The sequence below is a fragment of the Dasypus novemcinctus genome, chromosome 6 (assembly GCF_030445035.2).
Source record: "Dasypus novemcinctus isolate mDasNov1 chromosome 6, mDasNov1.1.hap2, whole genome shotgun sequence".
NCBI lineage: Eukaryota > Metazoa > Chordata > Mammalia > Cingulata > Dasypodidae > Dasypus > Dasypus novemcinctus.
This window is the reverse complement of record NC_080678.1, coordinates 41,314,377-41,333,375: the sequence shown is the minus strand read 5'-3', so window position 1 is coordinate 41,333,375 and position 18,999 is coordinate 41,314,377. Positions and strand designations below refer to the sequence as shown.

Sequence of the window (18,999 nt, the reverse complement as noted above, 5' to 3'; positions counted from 1 at the left end):
CTTGACAGACCATCTTGTCTTTTCCTTTCTCCTTATAATCAGTTCTCAGGATTTATATTTATAAGATATTTTCTAGTCATGTATCATTTATCTCTCACAATGCATTATTTAGCCCCAATTTACAATTGCATAAACATGTCATGCTTAGTTTTATTTTTGCAAAGTAACTCAAAAAGTCAGTCAGCAATCCAAAAATGAAATTAATTTTAAAAAATTCATTTGCAGTATCATTAAGAAGAATAAAATACTTTGGAATAAATTGAACAAAACATATACAAACTTATACTCTGAAAAGTTATAAAATGTAATTTAAAGAAATAAATGGAAAGACATTCCACATTAATGAGTTAGAAAACTCAAATTGTTAGGTTGGCAATAACTCCCAAAATTGATCTGTAGGTTCATGGTAATCCCAGCTGCCTCTCTTGCAGAAATTGACAAGCTGATCTTAAAATTCATATGGGAATGTATCCATGGTCCATTGATTTATTGACAGGGTGTTAAAACTATTCAGTGGGGGAAGGAACAATATTTTCAACATATAGTGCTGAGACAGCTGGATATACACATGTAAATGAATGAAATTGAACCATTTCCTTACACTGTACACAGAAAGTAACTCACCTGGATCATAGACCTAATTTTAAGAGATAAAACTACAAGACTCTTAGAAGAAAATGTAGGAGTAAGCCTTGGTCATCTAGCAGAAACAAAAAAAGAAATGAATAGATGCACAGGACTTCATTAATTAAAAAAAAAAGTGTGCTTCAAAGGATACCATCAAGAAAGTGAAAAAATAGCTCACAGAATAGCAGAAAATATATGCAAATCACATATCTGATAAGGGACTTGTATCCAGAACTCTGGAAGTATAAAGAACTCTTATGAATGAATATTAAAAAGACAAATAGCCCAATTAAAAACTGGGCAAAGGACCTAGTCATTTCTCCTAAGAAGAGAAACAAATGCCCAATAATAAGCCCGTGAAAAGATGTTAAATATCTGTAGTCATCAGGGAAATACAAACCCAAACCACAATGCAAAACCATTTTACATCCAGCTAGAATTGTCATAATAAAAAAGATGAATAATAACAAGTGTTGGTGGGGATATGGAGAAATTAAGGCCTCATATAGTGCTGTTGGAAATGTAAAATTGTACAGCTGCTTGGGAAAGCAGTTCCTCTAAATAAAAAGCATAGTTACCGTGTGACCCAGAAATTTAACCTCATACCTTATATACCCCAGAGAACTGAAAGCAAATTAACCAAAAACTTGTATGTGAATTCATGACTATTCATAGCAGCATTATTCATAATAGCCAAAAAAGTGGAATCAACCCATATATTCCTTAATTGATGAATGGATAAATGAAATGTGGTATATTCCATACAATGGAATATTATTTGGCAATTAAAAAAATGAAATACTGACATGCTATAACATGCATGAACCTTGAAAACATTCTGAGTGAAAGGAGCCAGTCACACAAGACCACATATTGGGTGATCCATTTATCTGAAATGTTCAGAAGATGCAAATGGATAAATGGCTCGGGAGTGGTGGTGGTTGGGGGAATGGAGAGTGATTATTAACAGTACAGGGGGGATGCGGATTTGGCTTGACAGATTGAGTCTACCTACCACATGGGAGGTCCAGGGTTCAAACGCAGGGCCTCCTGACCTGTGTGATGAGCTGGCCCATGCGCAGTGCTGATGTGGTCAAGGAGTGCCATGCCACGCAGGGGTGTCCCCTGCGTAGGGGAGCCCCATGCGCAAAGGGTGCACCCCATGAGGAGAGCCACTCAGTGCGAAAAAAATGCAGCCTGCCCATGAGTGGCACTGAAGACATGGAGAGCCGATGCAGCAAGATGATGCAACAAAAAGAGACAGATTCCCAGTGCCATTGACAAAAATACAGCGGGCACAGAAGAACACAAAGTGAATGGACACAGAGCAGACATTGGGGGAGGAGGAAAGGGGAGAGAAACAAATAAAAACAATACAGGCTTCATTTTGGTGTGATGAAAGTGTTCTGAAGTTGATTGTAGTAGTGGTTATACAATGCTATGAACATACTAAAAACCATTGATTATACACTTTAAGTGGATGAATTGTTTCGTATGTGAATCATCTCAAAAAATAAGTATCAGAGGTGGAGTGTCCTTTGGAACTATTCTGTACTTCTTCCTTTATACTTACCCTTAAAGGATGTAGTATGCCCTTCTATTTTTATTACTAATACTCATAACAGCCATGATTACTCTTTTTAGTTCCACCCTGCTAGGGCACATCCTGTTATATACTTTCATAGGACCATATATCTTATCTAAATATTTTTTTATGTATTTCTAAAATATAAAGATTTTTTTTCAGATTACAATATCATCACTAGTTTCGAAGTTAACCATAATTCCGTAATATCATCTGTTATCCTTGCAGTGTTCAAACATGCGTTTTCCTCCAAAAAATTAAAAAAAACTAACCACACATTTTTTACAGTGTGCTTGTTTGAATCGGGAGCTTATTAATAATATCCATATGTTTCGATTGGTTTATTGTGATATAATTTGCATGCAGTAAAGTTCATTTCAGTTATACAGTTTGATATGGTTTGACAAAAATATGCAGACATATAACAACTACCATAACAAGATATAGAACATTTCCATCACTAAAAACTCTCTCATGCCACTTTGTAGTCAGTCTCCCCACGGGAAACTACTTTTCTGACTTCTTTCCCTATAGTTTAATGTTTTATAAAATGTAATATAAAGGAAATCAATTTGTGACTTTTTTCCTGACCTCATTCACTTAGCATCATGCTTTTAAGATTTAACCATGCTGTTGAATGCTTCAGAAATTTGTTCCTTTTTATTGCTGATTAATATGCCATTCTGTGGATATACCTTAATTAATTTATTCATTAACCAGTTGATAGACATTAGATTGTTTTCAGCTTTTTACTATTATGAATAAAGCTTCTAAAAATATTCAGTCTATATGGCCACACGTTTTTTTTCTCTTGGGTGTAAAGATATAGGAGTGAAATTGCTGGGCTGTGTGGTAAGTGTATTTTTAACTTTACATGAAACTACCAAACTGTATCCCAAAGTGACTATATAAATTTTGCATTTCCAGCAGCAGAGCAGGAGTTCAGGTTACTCTGAATCCTTGCTATGCTTGGTATTGTCAATTTTTAAAAAGTTAACTATTCTACTAACTTTGTAGTGGTATCTCATTGTGGTTTTAATTTGCATTTCCCTCATGCCTAATAATGTTGAACATCTCTTCATATGCTTATTTGCCATTTATGTCTCTTCTTTGTGAAGTCTTTTTTGTAATCTTTTGCCCATTTTTAAATTGTTTTTCTTGTTACTGATTTTTTAAAATCACATTTTGTGACTTTTCTCAGTTTGTGGATTTGTCTTTTCATTTTCCTTAGGGCCTTTCAAAGAGCAGAAGTTTTTAATTTTGATAAGTACATTTTATCAAATGGCTCGTTCTTTTTGTCTTCTTCTTACCTAAAGTCACAGAAATTTCTCCCCATGTTCTGGAAGAAGATTTACAGTTTTAGGATTTGTATTTAGGTTTATAATCCATATTGAGTTTATTGGTGCAAAGGAAAGTTTGAGGTTTACACATGAAGTGGTTGTAGCACTAGTTGTCAAAAAGATTATCATTTCTTCATTGCATTACTGTGTCACCTTTGTTGAAAATCAGTTGACCTGTATCTGTGGGTTCTTTTTCTTGATTCTTAAATGCTTTTTCTGCATCTATTAGGATGATTATTTGAATTTTCATATTTTATTCTGTTGATATGATGAATTGATTGACTTTCAAATGTAAAACCAATCTTGCAGTCCTGGGAGAAACCCCACTTAGGATATATTGTCCTTTTTTTATATTGCTGGAATTTGATTTGCTAATATTTTGTTAAAAAAGATGTTCGTGTCAAATGTTTTAAAGTGTTTAATGTTCTTTAGGGACATTAGTTTTCATTTCTTGAAGTATATTTGCTTTTGGTGTCAGGATAATAATGTTGGTTTCATAAAATGAGTTGGGATATTTTCCTTTTGCTTCTGTTTTCTGGACGTTTGTGTAGAATTGGTATTTCTTCCTTAAATGTTTGGTAGAACTGTCCAGTAAAGCCATTGGGCCTTGAACTTTTTTTTCCTTGGGAAGGTGTGTTAATTTCACAACTGCTAAAAATTATACAGTTGGGAATTTATTGGCTCATGGTTAAGAACATGTTTTTGGGGTGTACTAATTCAACCTACTACAAGTGGCTTTTAACTAAAAGTTTTCCTTTCATAGCCACAGGACTCTTTCCATATTATATTTATATATATATATGATATATATGTTATCTATTTCTTCTTGAGAGACCTGTGGTTTGGTTATGTTTTTTAGGGAATTTGTCCATTTCGTCTGTCATGAAATTTGCCATAAAGTTGGCCATTACATTTTTTTAATACTCCTTTGAATGTTTGTTTTAATGTTTGTTCCCTTCTATTATTCCTAGTATTGGTAATTTGTGTTCTCTTGATTTTTCCTTTTTTTTTTTTTTAAAGATTTTTTATTTATTTCTCTTCCCTTCTCTCCCCCTCTCTCCCCCCCCTCCGGTTGTCTGCTCTTTGTGTCCATTCACTACATGTTCTTCTGTGACTGCGTCTATCCTTAGCAGCAGCACCGGGAATCTGTGTCTCTTTGTTGAGTCATCTTGCTGTGTCAGCTCTGTGTGCAGCGCCATTTCTGGGCAGGCTGCACTTTCTTTCGTGCTGGGCGGCTCTCCTTACCGGGTGCACTCCTTGCATGTAGGGCTCCTCTACACCGGGACACCCCTGCGTGGCAGGGCACTCCTTGCACGCATCAGCACTGCACATGGACCAGCTCCACACGGGTCAAGGAGGCCTGGGGTTTGAACCGTGGACCTCCCATGTGGTAGGCAGACGCCCTATCCATTGGGCCAACTCCGCTTTCCCTTGATTTTTCTTGATCTGGCTAGATATTAATTTTATTGATTATTTTAAAAGAATATGCTGTTGTATTGATATTCTATATTGGCTTTCTGATTTCAGTTTTATTGATTTCTTTGCTTTTTTCCTTCCTTATTCTTGGTTTAGGTTTAATTGGCTCTAATTTCTTAAGGTGAAAGCTTAGATCACTTATTTGAGACCTCTTCATTTCTCATCTAAGTTTTTCAGTTCTATAAATTTCCCTCTGCACACTGCTTTAGTTTTGTCCTGCAAATTTGATATATTGCTTTTCAATTCCATTAAGGTAAAAATATTTTATAATGTCCCTTGTGATTTTCTCTTTTACCCCTGAATTATTTCAAAATGTGTAATTTCCAAATACTTGGAGATTTTTTTCCATATAGCTAATTTAATTCCGTTGTGAACAGAAAACATACTTTCTATGATTTTTATTTCATGACCCAGAATATCTTGGTGAATGTTCTGTGGGCACTCAAGAAGAATTTCTGTTGTACTGTTGTTGTATGAAATGTTCTATATGTATCAGTTCCTATTTTTTGATGGTGTTGTGCAGGTCTTCTTTTTCCTTGTGGATTTTCTCTCTACTTGTTCTACCAGTTACTGAGTAGTTTTGAAATTTCCAGCTATTAGTGTGACCTTTTCTATTTCTCATTTCAATTCTATAGGTAGTTTTCTGTAGTCTGTTGTTAGGTATATACACTGGGTCTGTTGTTAGGTATATACACCTTTAGAATTGTTAGGTTTTCCTGATGAAATCACCATTTTATAATTAAGTAATATTACTTTTTATTGCTTTGTTCTAAATTGTATTTTGTCTGAACCATTGTAACCAATCCAATTTTCTTTTTTAAAAATTTGGTTGCATCATCATCTTTGTGTGTCGCTTTGCTGTGCAGGGGACTGTGCTTCTCCACACAGGTCTGGGACGCCTTTTTTCTTTTTTCTTTTTTTAACCAGGAGGTCCTGTGGATTGAACCCAGGTCCTCCATATAGTAAATGGAAGCTCAATTGCTTGAGCTACAACCCCTTCCAAACAGTTATCTTTTGAAAGTGTTTTCATGCTCTTTTTCCTTTCATTTTTTTTTGTTGGGGGGGGTGTCTGCTGTGGGCATTTCTTTTCTCTCTCTCTTTCTCTGAGAACTTGTAGGTTTACAGAAAAATCATGCAGAAAGCAGAGTTCCCATATACCCCACCCTCAAACACATAGTTTTCCCTATTAGCATTTTTATTAGTTTGGTACAAGATTACAACTAATAAAACAATATTATTATATTATTAACTATAGTCCATACTTTACATTAGCATTCACTCTTTCTGTTGTAAAGTTATAAAGTGCTTAAATATTTGTTTTCTGGTAATATATACAATGTAAAATTTCCCATTTTTAATGACTCTCAAATATACAATCCAGTGATGTTAATTACATTCACAGTATTGTGTGCTACCATTACCATTATCGATTCCAAAATGTTTCCATACCACAAACAAAAGCTCTGTACCAATTAAGCATTAACTTCCCATTCCTTACCCGTATCCTGGCCTCTGGTAGTCTGTATTCTAATGTCTGACTATAAATTTACAGAGTCTAATTATTTCATATAAATGAGATAATATAATATTTGTCATTTTGTGGCTAAATTATTCCACTCAATATGATGTCTTCAAGGTTCATCCATGCTGTCACATGTGGCAGAACTGCATTCTGTTTTACAGCTGAATAATATCCCATTTTAAGTATATACCACATTTTGCTTATCTCTTCATCTGTTGATGGACACTTGAGTTGCTTCCATCATTTGGCAATTGTGAATAATGACATTGTGAACATTGGTGTGCAAATATCTGTTCAAACCCCTGCTTTCAGTTATTTTGGGTACATACGTAGAAGTGGGATTGCCAGGTCATAAGATAATTTCTGTACTTTCCTAAGGAATGGCCAGACTGTTTCCACAGCAGATAGACACCCTTTTACATTCCCAGCAACAATGAGCAAGTGTTCCTATTTCTCTACATCCTTTCTGTTTTGTTAATAGTAGCTATTCTAGTGGGTATGAAATGATCTCTCATTGTGGTTTTTATTTGCATTTCACTAATGGCTAAAAGATGTTGCACATCTTTTCATGTGATTATTGACCATTTGTTGATATATTTTGGAGAAATTTTAGAATCTACAGATGTGAGTTCTCCAACTTTGTTCTTTTTAAAGACGGCTTTAGCTGTTCATTAAAACCCTTCCTTTCCATATAAATTTGATGATTGGCTTTTCCATTTCTGCAAAGAAGGCTGTTGGAATTTTGATTGGAATGGCCTTGAATCTGTAAATCGCTTTGGGTGGAATTGATTATGTCAACAGTGTTTTGTAATTTTCCATGTATAAGCCGTTACATCTTTAGTTACATTTATCCCTAGGTTTTTTTTTTAAATTTTAAATATTTATTTTATTTATTTCTCCCCTCCCTCCCCCTCCCCAGTTGTCTGTTCTCTGTGTCCATTTGCTGCGTGTTCTTGTCTGCTTCTGTTGTCAGTGGCACGGGAATCTGTGTTTCTTTTTGTTGCATCATCTTGCCGCATCAACTCTCCATGTGTGTGGCACCATTCCTGGGCAGGCTGCACTTTCTTTTGCGCTGGGAGGCTCTCCTTGCGGGGCGCACTCCTTGTGCGTGGGGCTCCCCTACACGGGGACACCCATGCATGGCATGGCACTCCTTGCACGCATCAGCACTATGCATGGGCCAGCTCCACACGGGCCAAAGAGGCCTGGGGTTTGAACTGCGGACCTCCCATGTGGTAGGCAGACACCCTATCCACTGGACCGAGTCTGCTTCCCATATCCCTAGGTATTTGATTCCTAGATATTTAGTTGTTATTGTAAATGGTGTTTTTTCTTTTTTTTTTTTTTTTTTTAAAGATTTATTTATTTATTTAATTTCCCCCCCTCCCCTGGTTGTCTGTTCTTGGTGTCTATTTGTTGCGTCTTGTTTCTTTGTCTGCTTTTGTTTCTTTGTCCGCTTCTGTTGTCGTCAGCGGCACAGGAAGTGTGGGCGGCGCCATTCCTGGGCAGGCTGCACTTTCTTTTCACGCTGGGCGGCTTTCCTCACGGGCGCACTCCTTGCGCGTGGGGGCTCCCCCACGCGGGGGACACCCTTGCGTGGCACGGCACTCCTTGCGCGCATCAGCACTGCGCATGGCCAGCTCCACACGGGTCAAGGAGGCCCGGGGTTTGAACCGCGGACCTCCCATATGGTAGACGGACGCCCTAACCGCTGGGCCAAAGTCCGTTCTTGATTTCCTTTTTGGATTATTCTTTACTAATGTGTAGACCACCACTGATTTTTGCATGTTGATCTTGTACCTCATTCTTTACTGAATTTGTTTATTCTAGTAGCTTCGTTTTGGATTTTTCAGATTCTCTCTGTACAGAATTGTGTCATGGGAAGCGGACTTGGCCCAATGGATAGGGCGTCTGCCTACCACATGGGAGATCTGTGGTTCAAACCCCGGGCCTCCTTGGCCCGTGTGGAGCTGGCCCATGCGCAGTGCTGATGCATGCAAGGAGTGCCGTGCCACACAGGGGTGTCCCCCACATAAGGGAGCCCCACACGCAAGGAGTACGCCCCGTAAGGAGAGCCACCTAGTGCAAAAGAAAGTACAGCCTGCCCAAGAATGGCACCACACACATGGAGAGCTGACACAATGAGATGACGCAACAAAAAGAAACACAGGTTGCCGGTGCCGCTGGTAAGGATAGAGGCGGTCACAGAAGAACACACAGGGAATGGACACAGAGAGCAGACAACTGGGGGATGAGGGATGGGGAGAGAAATAAATAAAAATGAATTAAAAAAAAAAAAAGAATCATGTCATGTGCACACATGGAGGGTTTTACTTCTTCCTTTTCAATTTGGATGCCTTTTGTTTCTTTTTCATTGCCTAATTGCTCTGGCTAGATCTTCTAGTACAATGTTGAATAGCTGTGGTGACAGTGGACATACTTGTCTTGTTCCTGATCTTAGGGGGAAAGCTTTTCGGTCTTTCACTATCATGATGATAGTTGTGAATTTTTCATTTATGCCTTATATCATGTTGCAGAAGTTTCCTTCTGTTCCTAGTTTCTGCATGTTTTTATCAAGAAGGGATGCTAGATTTTATCAAATGCTTTTTCTGCATCACTTAAAGTGATCATTTGTTGTTTTTTTTCCTCTTGTTTTATTAATGTGGTATATTACGTTAATTAATTTTCTTATGTTGAACCACCCTTCCATACCTGGAATAAATCCTACTTGACTGTGGTGTATAATTCTTTTAATGTTCTATTGGATTCGGATTGTAGTATTTTGTTGAGTTTTGCATCTCTGTTTAATTCTCCACAGAAGATATACACATGGCCAATTAGCACTTGTAAAATACCCAGCATCATTAGCCATTAGGCAAATGCAGATCAAAACCACAAGATACCATTTTGCAACCACTCAAATGGCTACTATTGGAAAAATGGAAAATAAGTGTTGGAGAGGATATGGAGAAATAAGAACACTCTTTCATTGTTCATGCGTATGTAAAAGGGTACAACCATTGTGAAAAACAGTCTGGTATTTCCTCAGAAAGTTAAGTATAAAATTATCATAGGACCTGACAATCCCACTTCTAGGTATATACTCAAAAGAATTGATAGCAGGTACTCAAACGATTTGCACACCAATGTATATATCGTCAGTATTCACAATTGCCAGATGATAAAAGTTACCCAAGTGTCCATCAGTAGATGAAGGGATAAGTAAAATATGGATATACATAAAGTGGAATATTATTCAGCTATAAAAGGTTAGAAGTTCTGATACATGTGACAACATGGATGAACCATGAAGACATCATATTGAGTAAAGTAAGCTAGGTCGAAAACAACAAATACAGGGAAGTGGATTTGGCTCACCTGATAGAACATCCGCCTACCACATGGGAGGTCCAGGGTTCAAACCCAGGGCCTCCTGACCTGTGTGGAACTGGCCCATACATAGTGCTGATACGTGCAAGGAGTGCCATGCCACGCAGGGGTGTCCCCTGCATAGAGGAGCCCCATGTGCAAGGAGTGCACCCCATGAAGAGATCCACCCCTTGTGAAAAAAGTGCAGTGTGCCCAGGAGTGGCACCACACACATGAAGAGCTGAGGGAGCAAGATGACACAACAAAAAAGAGACACACTTTCCCAGTGCTGCTGACAGGAATACAAGCGGACACAGAGAACAGACAGCTGGCAGGGGGAGGTGGGGGAAGGGAGAGAAATAAAAAATCTTTAAAAAAAGAAAAAAGAACAACACATACGTGGACTCACTAATACGGAATGATTAGAATAAGCAAATTCGGAGAGTCAGAAGCTAGTACTCAAATTACCAGGGGCAAGGTGTGGTAGGGGAATGGGGAGCTAATGCTTAATTGGTACAGAGTTTCTGTTTGTTATGATGGAAAGGTTTGGGAATAGATGATAGTTATGGAGGCACAAACTTGTGAATGTTATAAACACCACTGAATTGTACTTGCGTAAAGGGATGCATAGGGAGATTTTGCATTGTAAATAAGTTACCACACACAAAAGCAATCCATAGAACTGTACAAACACCAAGGGTCAACTGTAATATAAACCTAGGCTAAAGTTAACAACATAATTATAATATTTTTTCACCAATTATAACAATTACCAACTATTGCAAAATGTGAATAATAGGGAAAACTGTTGTCTGTGAGAGGGGGTATATGGGCACTTGATCTTTCTGTGTGATTTTTCTGTAAACTTACAACTTCTCTAAGGAAAAAACAAAAAAAAATAATGTTTAGTTTCCACATATTTGTGTATTTTCCAGTTCTTCCTTTTTTACTGATTTCTAACGTCATTTCATTGTGGCCAAAGAAGATACTTTGTATGATTTCAGTATTTTAAAATTTATTGAGACTTGTTTTATGATCTAACATATGATCTATACTGAAGAATGGCCCGTGTACACTAGAGAAAAATGTGTTTGCTGCTGCTGTTGTGTGAAGTTCTATGTATGCCTGTTAGATTTAGTTGGTTTGTGATATCATTCAAGTATTCTCTTTTCCTTATTGATTTTTTGTCTAGATATTCTATCCCAGCAATAAATAAGTGGTTTATTCAAGTTTCCTACTATCAATATAGAACCATTTATTTCTCCCTTCAAATCTGTCAATATTTCCTTCATGTATTTTGGGGCTCTGACCCATATATATTTGTAATTATTATGTTTTCTTATTGAATTGATCCATTTATCAGTGCATAGGGTCCTTCCTTGTCCCTGCTAACAGTTTTCACTTAAAACCTGTTTTACCTGATATTAGCATATTTACTCCTGGTCTCTTTTGATTATTATTTTAATGATATATATATATATTTTTTTCCCCATCCTTTCACTTTTAGTCTACTTGTGTCTTTTAATATGTGTTTTAATAAATACTTATAGTTGGGTCATGCTTTTTTAAATCCATTCTGCCAATCTCTGCCTTTTGATGATTGGGCAGTTTAATCCATTTACATTTAAAGTAACTGCTGATAATGCAGTACTTTCTTGGACCATTTTTTCATTTGTTCTTCATAAGCTTAAACCTTTTTGTTCCTCACTTTTTCTGTTAATGTCTACTTTTCTTTTTTCCTTTTTTTTTTTTTTAAGATTTATTTATTTCTCCCCCCTCCCCCACCCCCACCCTGGTTGTCTGTTCTCTGTGTCTATTTGCTGTGTCCTCTTTGTCTACTTCTGTTGTTGTCAGCGGCATGGGAATCTGTGTTTCTTTTTGTTGCGTCATCTTGTTGTGTCAGCTCTCCGTGTGTGCGGCACCATTCCTGGGCAGGCTGCACTTTCTTTCACACTGATTGGCTCTCCTTATGGGGCGCAATCCTTGCGCATGGGGCTCCCCTATGTGGGGGACACCCCTGTGTGGCAGGGCACTCCCTGTGTGCATCAGCACTGCTCCCGGCACTCCTCGCGCGCATCAGCACTGTGCATGGTCCAGCTCCTCAGGGGTCAAGGAGGCTCGGGGTTTGAACCGCAGACCTCCCATGTGGTAGACGGACGCCCTAACCACTGGGCTAAGTCCATCGCCAGTGTCTACTTTTCTCTTTGATTTATTGTAGTTTAATATTTTGTGTTCTTTCTCATTTCCTCCTGTATATATTTTTCTGACATTTTCTTTGTGGTTACCATGGAGCTTAAATTTAACATCCTAAATCTGTAACAATCACCTTTGATTTAATAGCACATACAAACACTTTTCATATCCCTCTGTCCTACCTTTTAACTGTACTTGTTACAATTATATCTTTATAGATTATATCTCCCAAACACTGGATTTATCATTGCTTTTTATGCTTTTGCATTTTTGAACCATGAGAAGTAAAAAGTGAAGTTACATACCAAAAAATGCAGTAGTATTGGCATTTATAATAATCATTATGGTTGTCTTTTCTGGGAAGTCTTTATTTTTTTTATGCTGCTTCAGCCCACTGTCTAATATCCCTTCCTTTCAGTCTGAAGTACTCCCTTAAACATTACTTGTAGGGCAGGTCTAGTGGTGATGTATCCCCTTAGGTTTTGTTTATCTGGGAATGTCTTAATCTCTCCCTATTTTTTGAGAGACAGTCCAGCTGGATATGAAATTCTTGGTGGGCAAGTGTGTTGTTTTACCACTTCGAATATTTCATCCCTCTGCCCTCTCGCATTCATGGTTTCTGATGAGAAATCAATACTTAATCTTATTGGGACTCTCTTGTATATAACACATTGCTTTTCTTTTGCAGCTTTCAGTACTCTGTCCTTGTTCTTGGTGTTCAACAGTGTAACTACTATGTGTATGAGCTTAAATTCTTTTGGGGTTTATATTGTTTGGGGTTCATTGGGGTTCTTGAATGTGTACATTCGTGTCTTTCTTTAAATTTGGGACGTTTTCTGCCCTTCTTTCTTTGAATATTCCTTCTACCCCTTTCTCTCTTCTCTTGTCAGGACTCCCGTAATGTGTATATTGGTATGCTTTATAATTTCCCACAGGTCCCTTAGGTTCTGCTCACTTTTTTCCTTTCTTTCTTCTTTTTCCTTTGTGCTCCTCAGCCTGAATCATTTCAAAAGTGTCTTCTCTTCAGGTCCAGTATGCTGTTGAAACCATCTAGGGAATTTTTCATTTCCATTATTGTGCTCTTCAACTCCAGTATTTCAGTTTATTGTGCTCCCTATATTGTTTATGCCTCATTTTCCTGTTGTCCTTTGGTTCTTTCTCTATGTTTTCATTATCTCCTCGAGCATATTGAAGATACTTTTAAAAAATCTTTGTCCTTTATGTCCAGAGTCTGTTTTCTTTGTTAATGGTTTCTGAATTCATCTTGTTTCTTTAGATGGACCATCATTTCCCGTTTCATTGTCTTGTACTCTTTTATTGCACGCTGTACATTTTAATATTTTAAATTGTTACCTCTGGGATTTAGTCCCTGAGCAGTCCTTAAGTTTGTATCCAGATGGTGATTTCCTTGAGTGCCCAGAGCTAAAAATATATAAACAAAGAAATGCAATAAACACTTTTCATAGACTTTGCAAATTGACTCTATTTTGGCTGGTGCTCTCTTTCTGATTTTAGCCTTCCTTTCAGGAAAATCAACTTCAAGCAAATAAGAAGTACAGGGCCCCTCTTTTTTTTCTGAGCCCGGGTTCTCGTCCTGGGCTTTTGCTTGCTTTTGGCCTTAGGAATCACCCATTTTTGGAATTCAAAAGCCCTCTGTATTACCTATGAAATAAATACTTTCTGCCCCTCTGGGGTGTGCTGTTGTATGACTTAAAATAGGTAATCCTTTGCCCCAGGCTGCTTTGATGTGTTTCTTACACCACTCGCTGTCCACAGGCTGCTGCTTCCTGAATGGCAAGTTCTGGGAGGACAAGCCAGTTTAATCTTTCAGGCTTCCACCTTACAGATTGCCACTGACATACAGTCACCCCAATATATGCACAGCAGGTACTCAGCTCCCTCTGGAACAGGGACCCTCACTGGGAACAAGGCTAACTTCACACAGTGCCGGGGAGTTAGTGAAAGAAGGGCCAGAAAGGATGACGTCCCTATTATTTTTATAGTTTTGGTTTTTCAAATTCCATACTTGCCCAGCTGCTTCAATCCTTTAACTGTTCTCTGGAGTTTTGAGGAAGATGGCTCAGTCAGTTTTTGTAGTTGTTCAGATATTCTGTGGGGGGAATGGAACCTTTGAATGACTTACACCACTAACTTGGTCGACCAGAAGTTGTCCTTCATTTTAATTTTAACCTCTTATGTGTTTATATTTAATATGTTCTTGTAGGCAGTGTATGCATGTTTGCTTCATCCTTGTATAGCGAATTGCTCATTTTATGCTTAAAAAAATTTTTTTTAAAAATTTATTTCTCTCCTCTTCCCCACCCTTTTGTCTGCTCTCTGTGTCCATTCACTCTATGTTCTTCTGTGTCTGCTTGTATTATTGTCAGCGGCACCGGAAATCTGTGTCTTTTTGTTGCGTCATCTTATTGTGTCAGCTCTCCATGTGTGCAGCACTTCTCCTAGGCAGGCTGCATGTTTTTCACGCAGGGTGGTTCTCCATATGGGGCATGCTCCTTGTGCATGGGGGCTCCCCTACACGGGGGATACCCCTGTGTGATACAGCACTCCTTGTGCGCATCAGCATTACACATGGGCCAGCTCACCACATGGATCAGGAGGCCCTGGGTTTGAACCCTGGACCTCCCATGCATTTTATGCGTTTTAATTGAGGTGTTTAGATTAATGTTAATGTAAGTATTGGTATGGTTGAATTCAAATCAAACGTTTTTCTATTTGCTTTCTGTTTGTCCTGTGGTTGTTCTATCTGCCTCTTTTCCTTTATTCCTGTTTGTTTCTTTATTCTTTTTTCTTCTGTCTTTTCTATTATTTTTTCATTATTCCACTTAATCTCCACTATTGGCTTATTAGTTAAAACCTCTCCCTTTTTAGTTGTTGATCTAGAATTTACAGTATACATCTTTAACTCACATCCTCCATCTGAAAATATCATACCTTTTCTAGTATATTGTAAAGCTTACAAAGTATACTTCAAAATGCTCACTCTTATTCTTTTTACTGTTGTCATATTTTTAATTCTTACATATATTGTTTACCCCATAATAGGCTTTACTGTTTTTACTTTAGAAAATAACCTATCTTTTAAAACCATTAAAATATGGAACAATTGTCTTTTATATTTATATCCATTTTTTTCTCATTTCCAGGATTCTGTTTCTTTGTATAGGTCCAAATTTCCTTGATAGCATATGCCTCTTGCCTGGAGAAAAAAGTTAACATTCCTTCTCACACAGACTGCTGGCATTGAATTATTTCAACTTTGGTTTGTTTGAAAGTCTTTAATTTAGAATTCTTGGTTCATAGGTTTTATTTTTTTTCTTTCAGTACTTTAAATATGTCACTATATTATCTTCTGGTTTGTATGGTTTCTGACAGAAAGTGCTTTAAATCTTATATCACTCTCTCTATTTAATAGGGGTTTTGCTTGCTTATCTGTAGGTGCCTTTAAAAGTTTCTTTCTGTCCTCCGTAAAGCAGCAGTTTTATCTAGACTTTTTTGTTTTTGTTGTTTTGGTTTGGTTTGGCTTTGTTTTTTTCCAGGTTTGTGTGCTCTGACATGATTGTCTTTGGAAAATTCTTAACGATTAAATATTTTTCTTGCTGTGTTCTCTTTCTTTCTCTTTTCCTTTCAGGAATCCAATTACATGTGTTCTATGTTACTGATGTTGTCACAAAGTTTTTGACTGCTCTGTGACATTTTTTCCCTCTCTGTGTTTTAGATTGGGTAATTTTATTAACCTGTCTTCAAGTTCAGTGATTCATTCCTCAGCTGTGGCAAATGTATTGATGAGCCAATTGAAGGAATATTGTGGGTTTTTATTTTATTTCTAACATTTCTCTTTGACTTTTTTCCTAGTGTTTTTTCTTTCTGCTCAAATATCTATATGTCCATGTGTGTTTTTCATCTTCCCTGTAGATTTTTTTAATATATTAAATAAAATCCCTTTCTAATCATTTCATCTCTAAATAGAATAAACAGTCATCTCTAAATAGAATAAACAGTTGCTTGGCAATAAGTTATTTGCTCTTGCTTTTTTGACTGTCTTTTGATTTTTTAATTTATATTTTTATTTATGCCAATTAAAAAATGGAATGTTAGTTAAATAATGTTTATGCCTGGAAATGCGCTCACCTCTTCTTCTGTCAGGTCATTGTGGGGGTTTAGTCAGTCTCCTCTGCAGTTTGGGAGTTTTGGGTGCAGCTATTACCTTGTGCTCTTCTTGGGGGCTGAGTTGCTGGAACGTGTTTTCTTAATGTTTGTTCTATTTTTAGCTTTGAATAGTCCCTGGATACCTGTTCCACCTGGGGAGGCTCTTTAGGATCTCCTGTCTTGCCCCCAGTCTTTCCTGTAAACATCTGTTGGGTGCCCAACATCAAGTACTTATGAGTGATTGAGGACTCCTCCTGTTATTCTTAACTGATACACTAGCCTACTGTAGGTTTTTGAGAATTTGTTAAAAGTTTAGTTGATATCTTCTTGCCCAGTTGTATGGTGACCACTTCTTCTAGTTGTTTACCAAGGGTGAAGCTGTTTATGTTTTTTTGGTGGGACTTCTCTTCTGAATTCATTTCCCTTGGTTTTCTCACATCCTCATTTCTCTGGCGAGTCAAGAAAAGTTATGATTTTTCTAATTATTTTGCCTTTTCTCACTGTTATGGTGGAAGGAACATTGTCTTACTGTTGTCTACTTCCTAAGCAGAAGTAAAAGTCACACATTGCTTGGCTTCTAGGTTAGCATTCAATTAAAGTTTATTGAAAATGGGTTTAATTAATTGAATAATCAACTGCTAAGCAGTATGCTAAATACTTACTGCATTATCTCATTTAATCCTTACACCTGTCTCTAGGGTATAGATATTATTCCCATTGTTGGATATGAAACTAATGCTTAGTGGAGAAAAGGAACCAGCGGCATAGCAATAAACATTTTGATACTACATAAGTCCCTACCCTTTACCTCCTTCCTCCCCAAAACCTCTTGACTCCATTTTTAGCTTCTCCAAGAAGAAATATATCCTTGTCAATGCAGGTTCTCCTTTTTCTCATTTTATGAAAAAAAGAGGCACACTATAAAAGAAGGAAAGCTTGAAAGGAGTTAATTGAACTTTTGATTAACAGGGAGAAGATACTCTGGTCTAGAGGCATTGGGTAGTCAGTAGTAGCTTCTAAGTTTTTTTTTCTTTTTAGATTTATTTTATTTATCTCCCCATTCCTCCCCACCCCATTGTCTGCTCTCTGTGTCCACTCTGTGTTCTTCTGTGTCCACTTGCACTGTCATTGGCACCAGGAAACTGCATCTGTTTTTTGTAATGTCATTTCGCTACATTAGCTCTCCATGTGTGCATGCCACTACTGGGCAGGCTGTGCTTTTTTCACGCGGGGCAGCTCTCCTTGCAGGGCACACTCCTTGCGCATGGGGCACCCCCACGGGGGGCGCCCCTGCATGGCACAGCACTCCTTGTGCATGGCAGTTCTGTGCATGGGCTGGCTTGCCACACGGGTCAAGAGGCCCTGGGTATCAAACCCTGGACCCCTCTCCCATATGGTAGGTGGATGCTCTGTCGATCGAGCCACGTCCACTTCCCACTTCTAAGTTTTATAACGTGTAAATCACAAAAATAAGGCAATGACTGTCGTGACTTTGCTACCACTTTCTACTTTTTTTTTTTCTTCTGTGCCCAATGTGAGACGGTTAATAGCCTTCATTTCTTTGATAGAGTAGTAGAATTTTAAGTGTTTTCCACTACTGTTGATTTCTTCCCTTTGCTATTATGTAGGAATTCCTTTTTGTTGCTTTCATGCCAGCGACTCTAAATAAAATTACATGTGTCATTTACCTTTATCTTAACAATGTAAAGTTGCCTGCCTCCTCACCCTTGAATACATTCAACGAAGGGTAGACTAACAGATTTTTAAATTTTGTTTTATTTTTATTCAATTCCAGAAAAGAAACTATGAGATGAGTCTGATAGTAAATTCAAGTAAACCACATGTTCTTAATTCATCTATTCAGATGCTGAGATTCATTTTCCAAGATGTACCATTTTGTAACTCACCACACTATAATCAGTCTGTATTCTCTCATATGCTGGTAGATAAATGAAAATTAAGTTTCCTGCAATTCCTGTCTTTGCTGGAATTTCAACGCCTTTTCAAGTAATCCTATCTAATATACAAGTAATCCTGTATAATATAAAGTGAGTAATAAATCCCTAGTCATCATTGTATTTGGAGTGATTTTAGTACAGAGGCAATGGTAAAGTTTAGGGGACAGGACTATGGAGACAGGGAGGAGGATTGTTCACATATGGGAGGGATTTTTTAATGCCCTGGCTTGATATAACAGTCACTTATGTGCTTCCTCCTCCCTAGTTATCAGGGAATATGAAGAGCAGAAAAAGCATCCAGGAACCTAGATTTGATTATTACAACCATGGTGCTCCTCATATTGACCTCAGTGATTGTGAATTACCACATGTCATTGAAATTTATGACTTCCCCCCAGAATTTCGTACTGAAGACCTCCTGCGGGTTTTCTGCAGTTATCAGTAAGTATTTGCAAGTGGTTGGGAATGTTAGGGAAGGTGGAATGAAATTTTTTAAAGTGTCTTCTGAAAACACATCTGTTCTGTTTTGTTTTGTGTCATATCCCTTGTTTGTCTACTTTGGAATCAGGTTTGTATATTGTCTTCTCCAAGTCCAGTATAATTCTTTCATAACAAATGCCCTTTTTTGAAACTCCTTAAAAGAGCCAAAAAGTCTTTCTAGACCCCATGTTAGTATTTAAGGAGTCTGTCATCAGTGATGACTCCTAAATCTGTCTTCATGTGTATTTTTTAAACATAATGACATTATATTATAAACACTTA

At 37.5% G+C, this 18,999-nt stretch overlaps 1 protein-coding gene across 6 annotated transcripts in view; it reads left to right on the top strand.

The window, feature by feature from the left end:
• The window catches only part of R3HCC1L (R3H domain and coiled-coil containing 1 like), a 129,149-nt gene that overhangs the window by 93,699 nt on the left and 16,451 nt on the right, over positions 1-18,999 (top strand). For all 6 annotated transcript variants that reach the window (XM_012524598.3, XM_058298642.1, XM_071215727.1 and 3 more), the window contains one exon: positions 18,503-18,678. In XM_012524598.3, the coding sequence (XP_012380052.1) occupies positions 18,503-18,678 (176 nt within the window). The remainder of the gene's footprint in view (positions 1-18,502; positions 18,679-18,999) is intronic.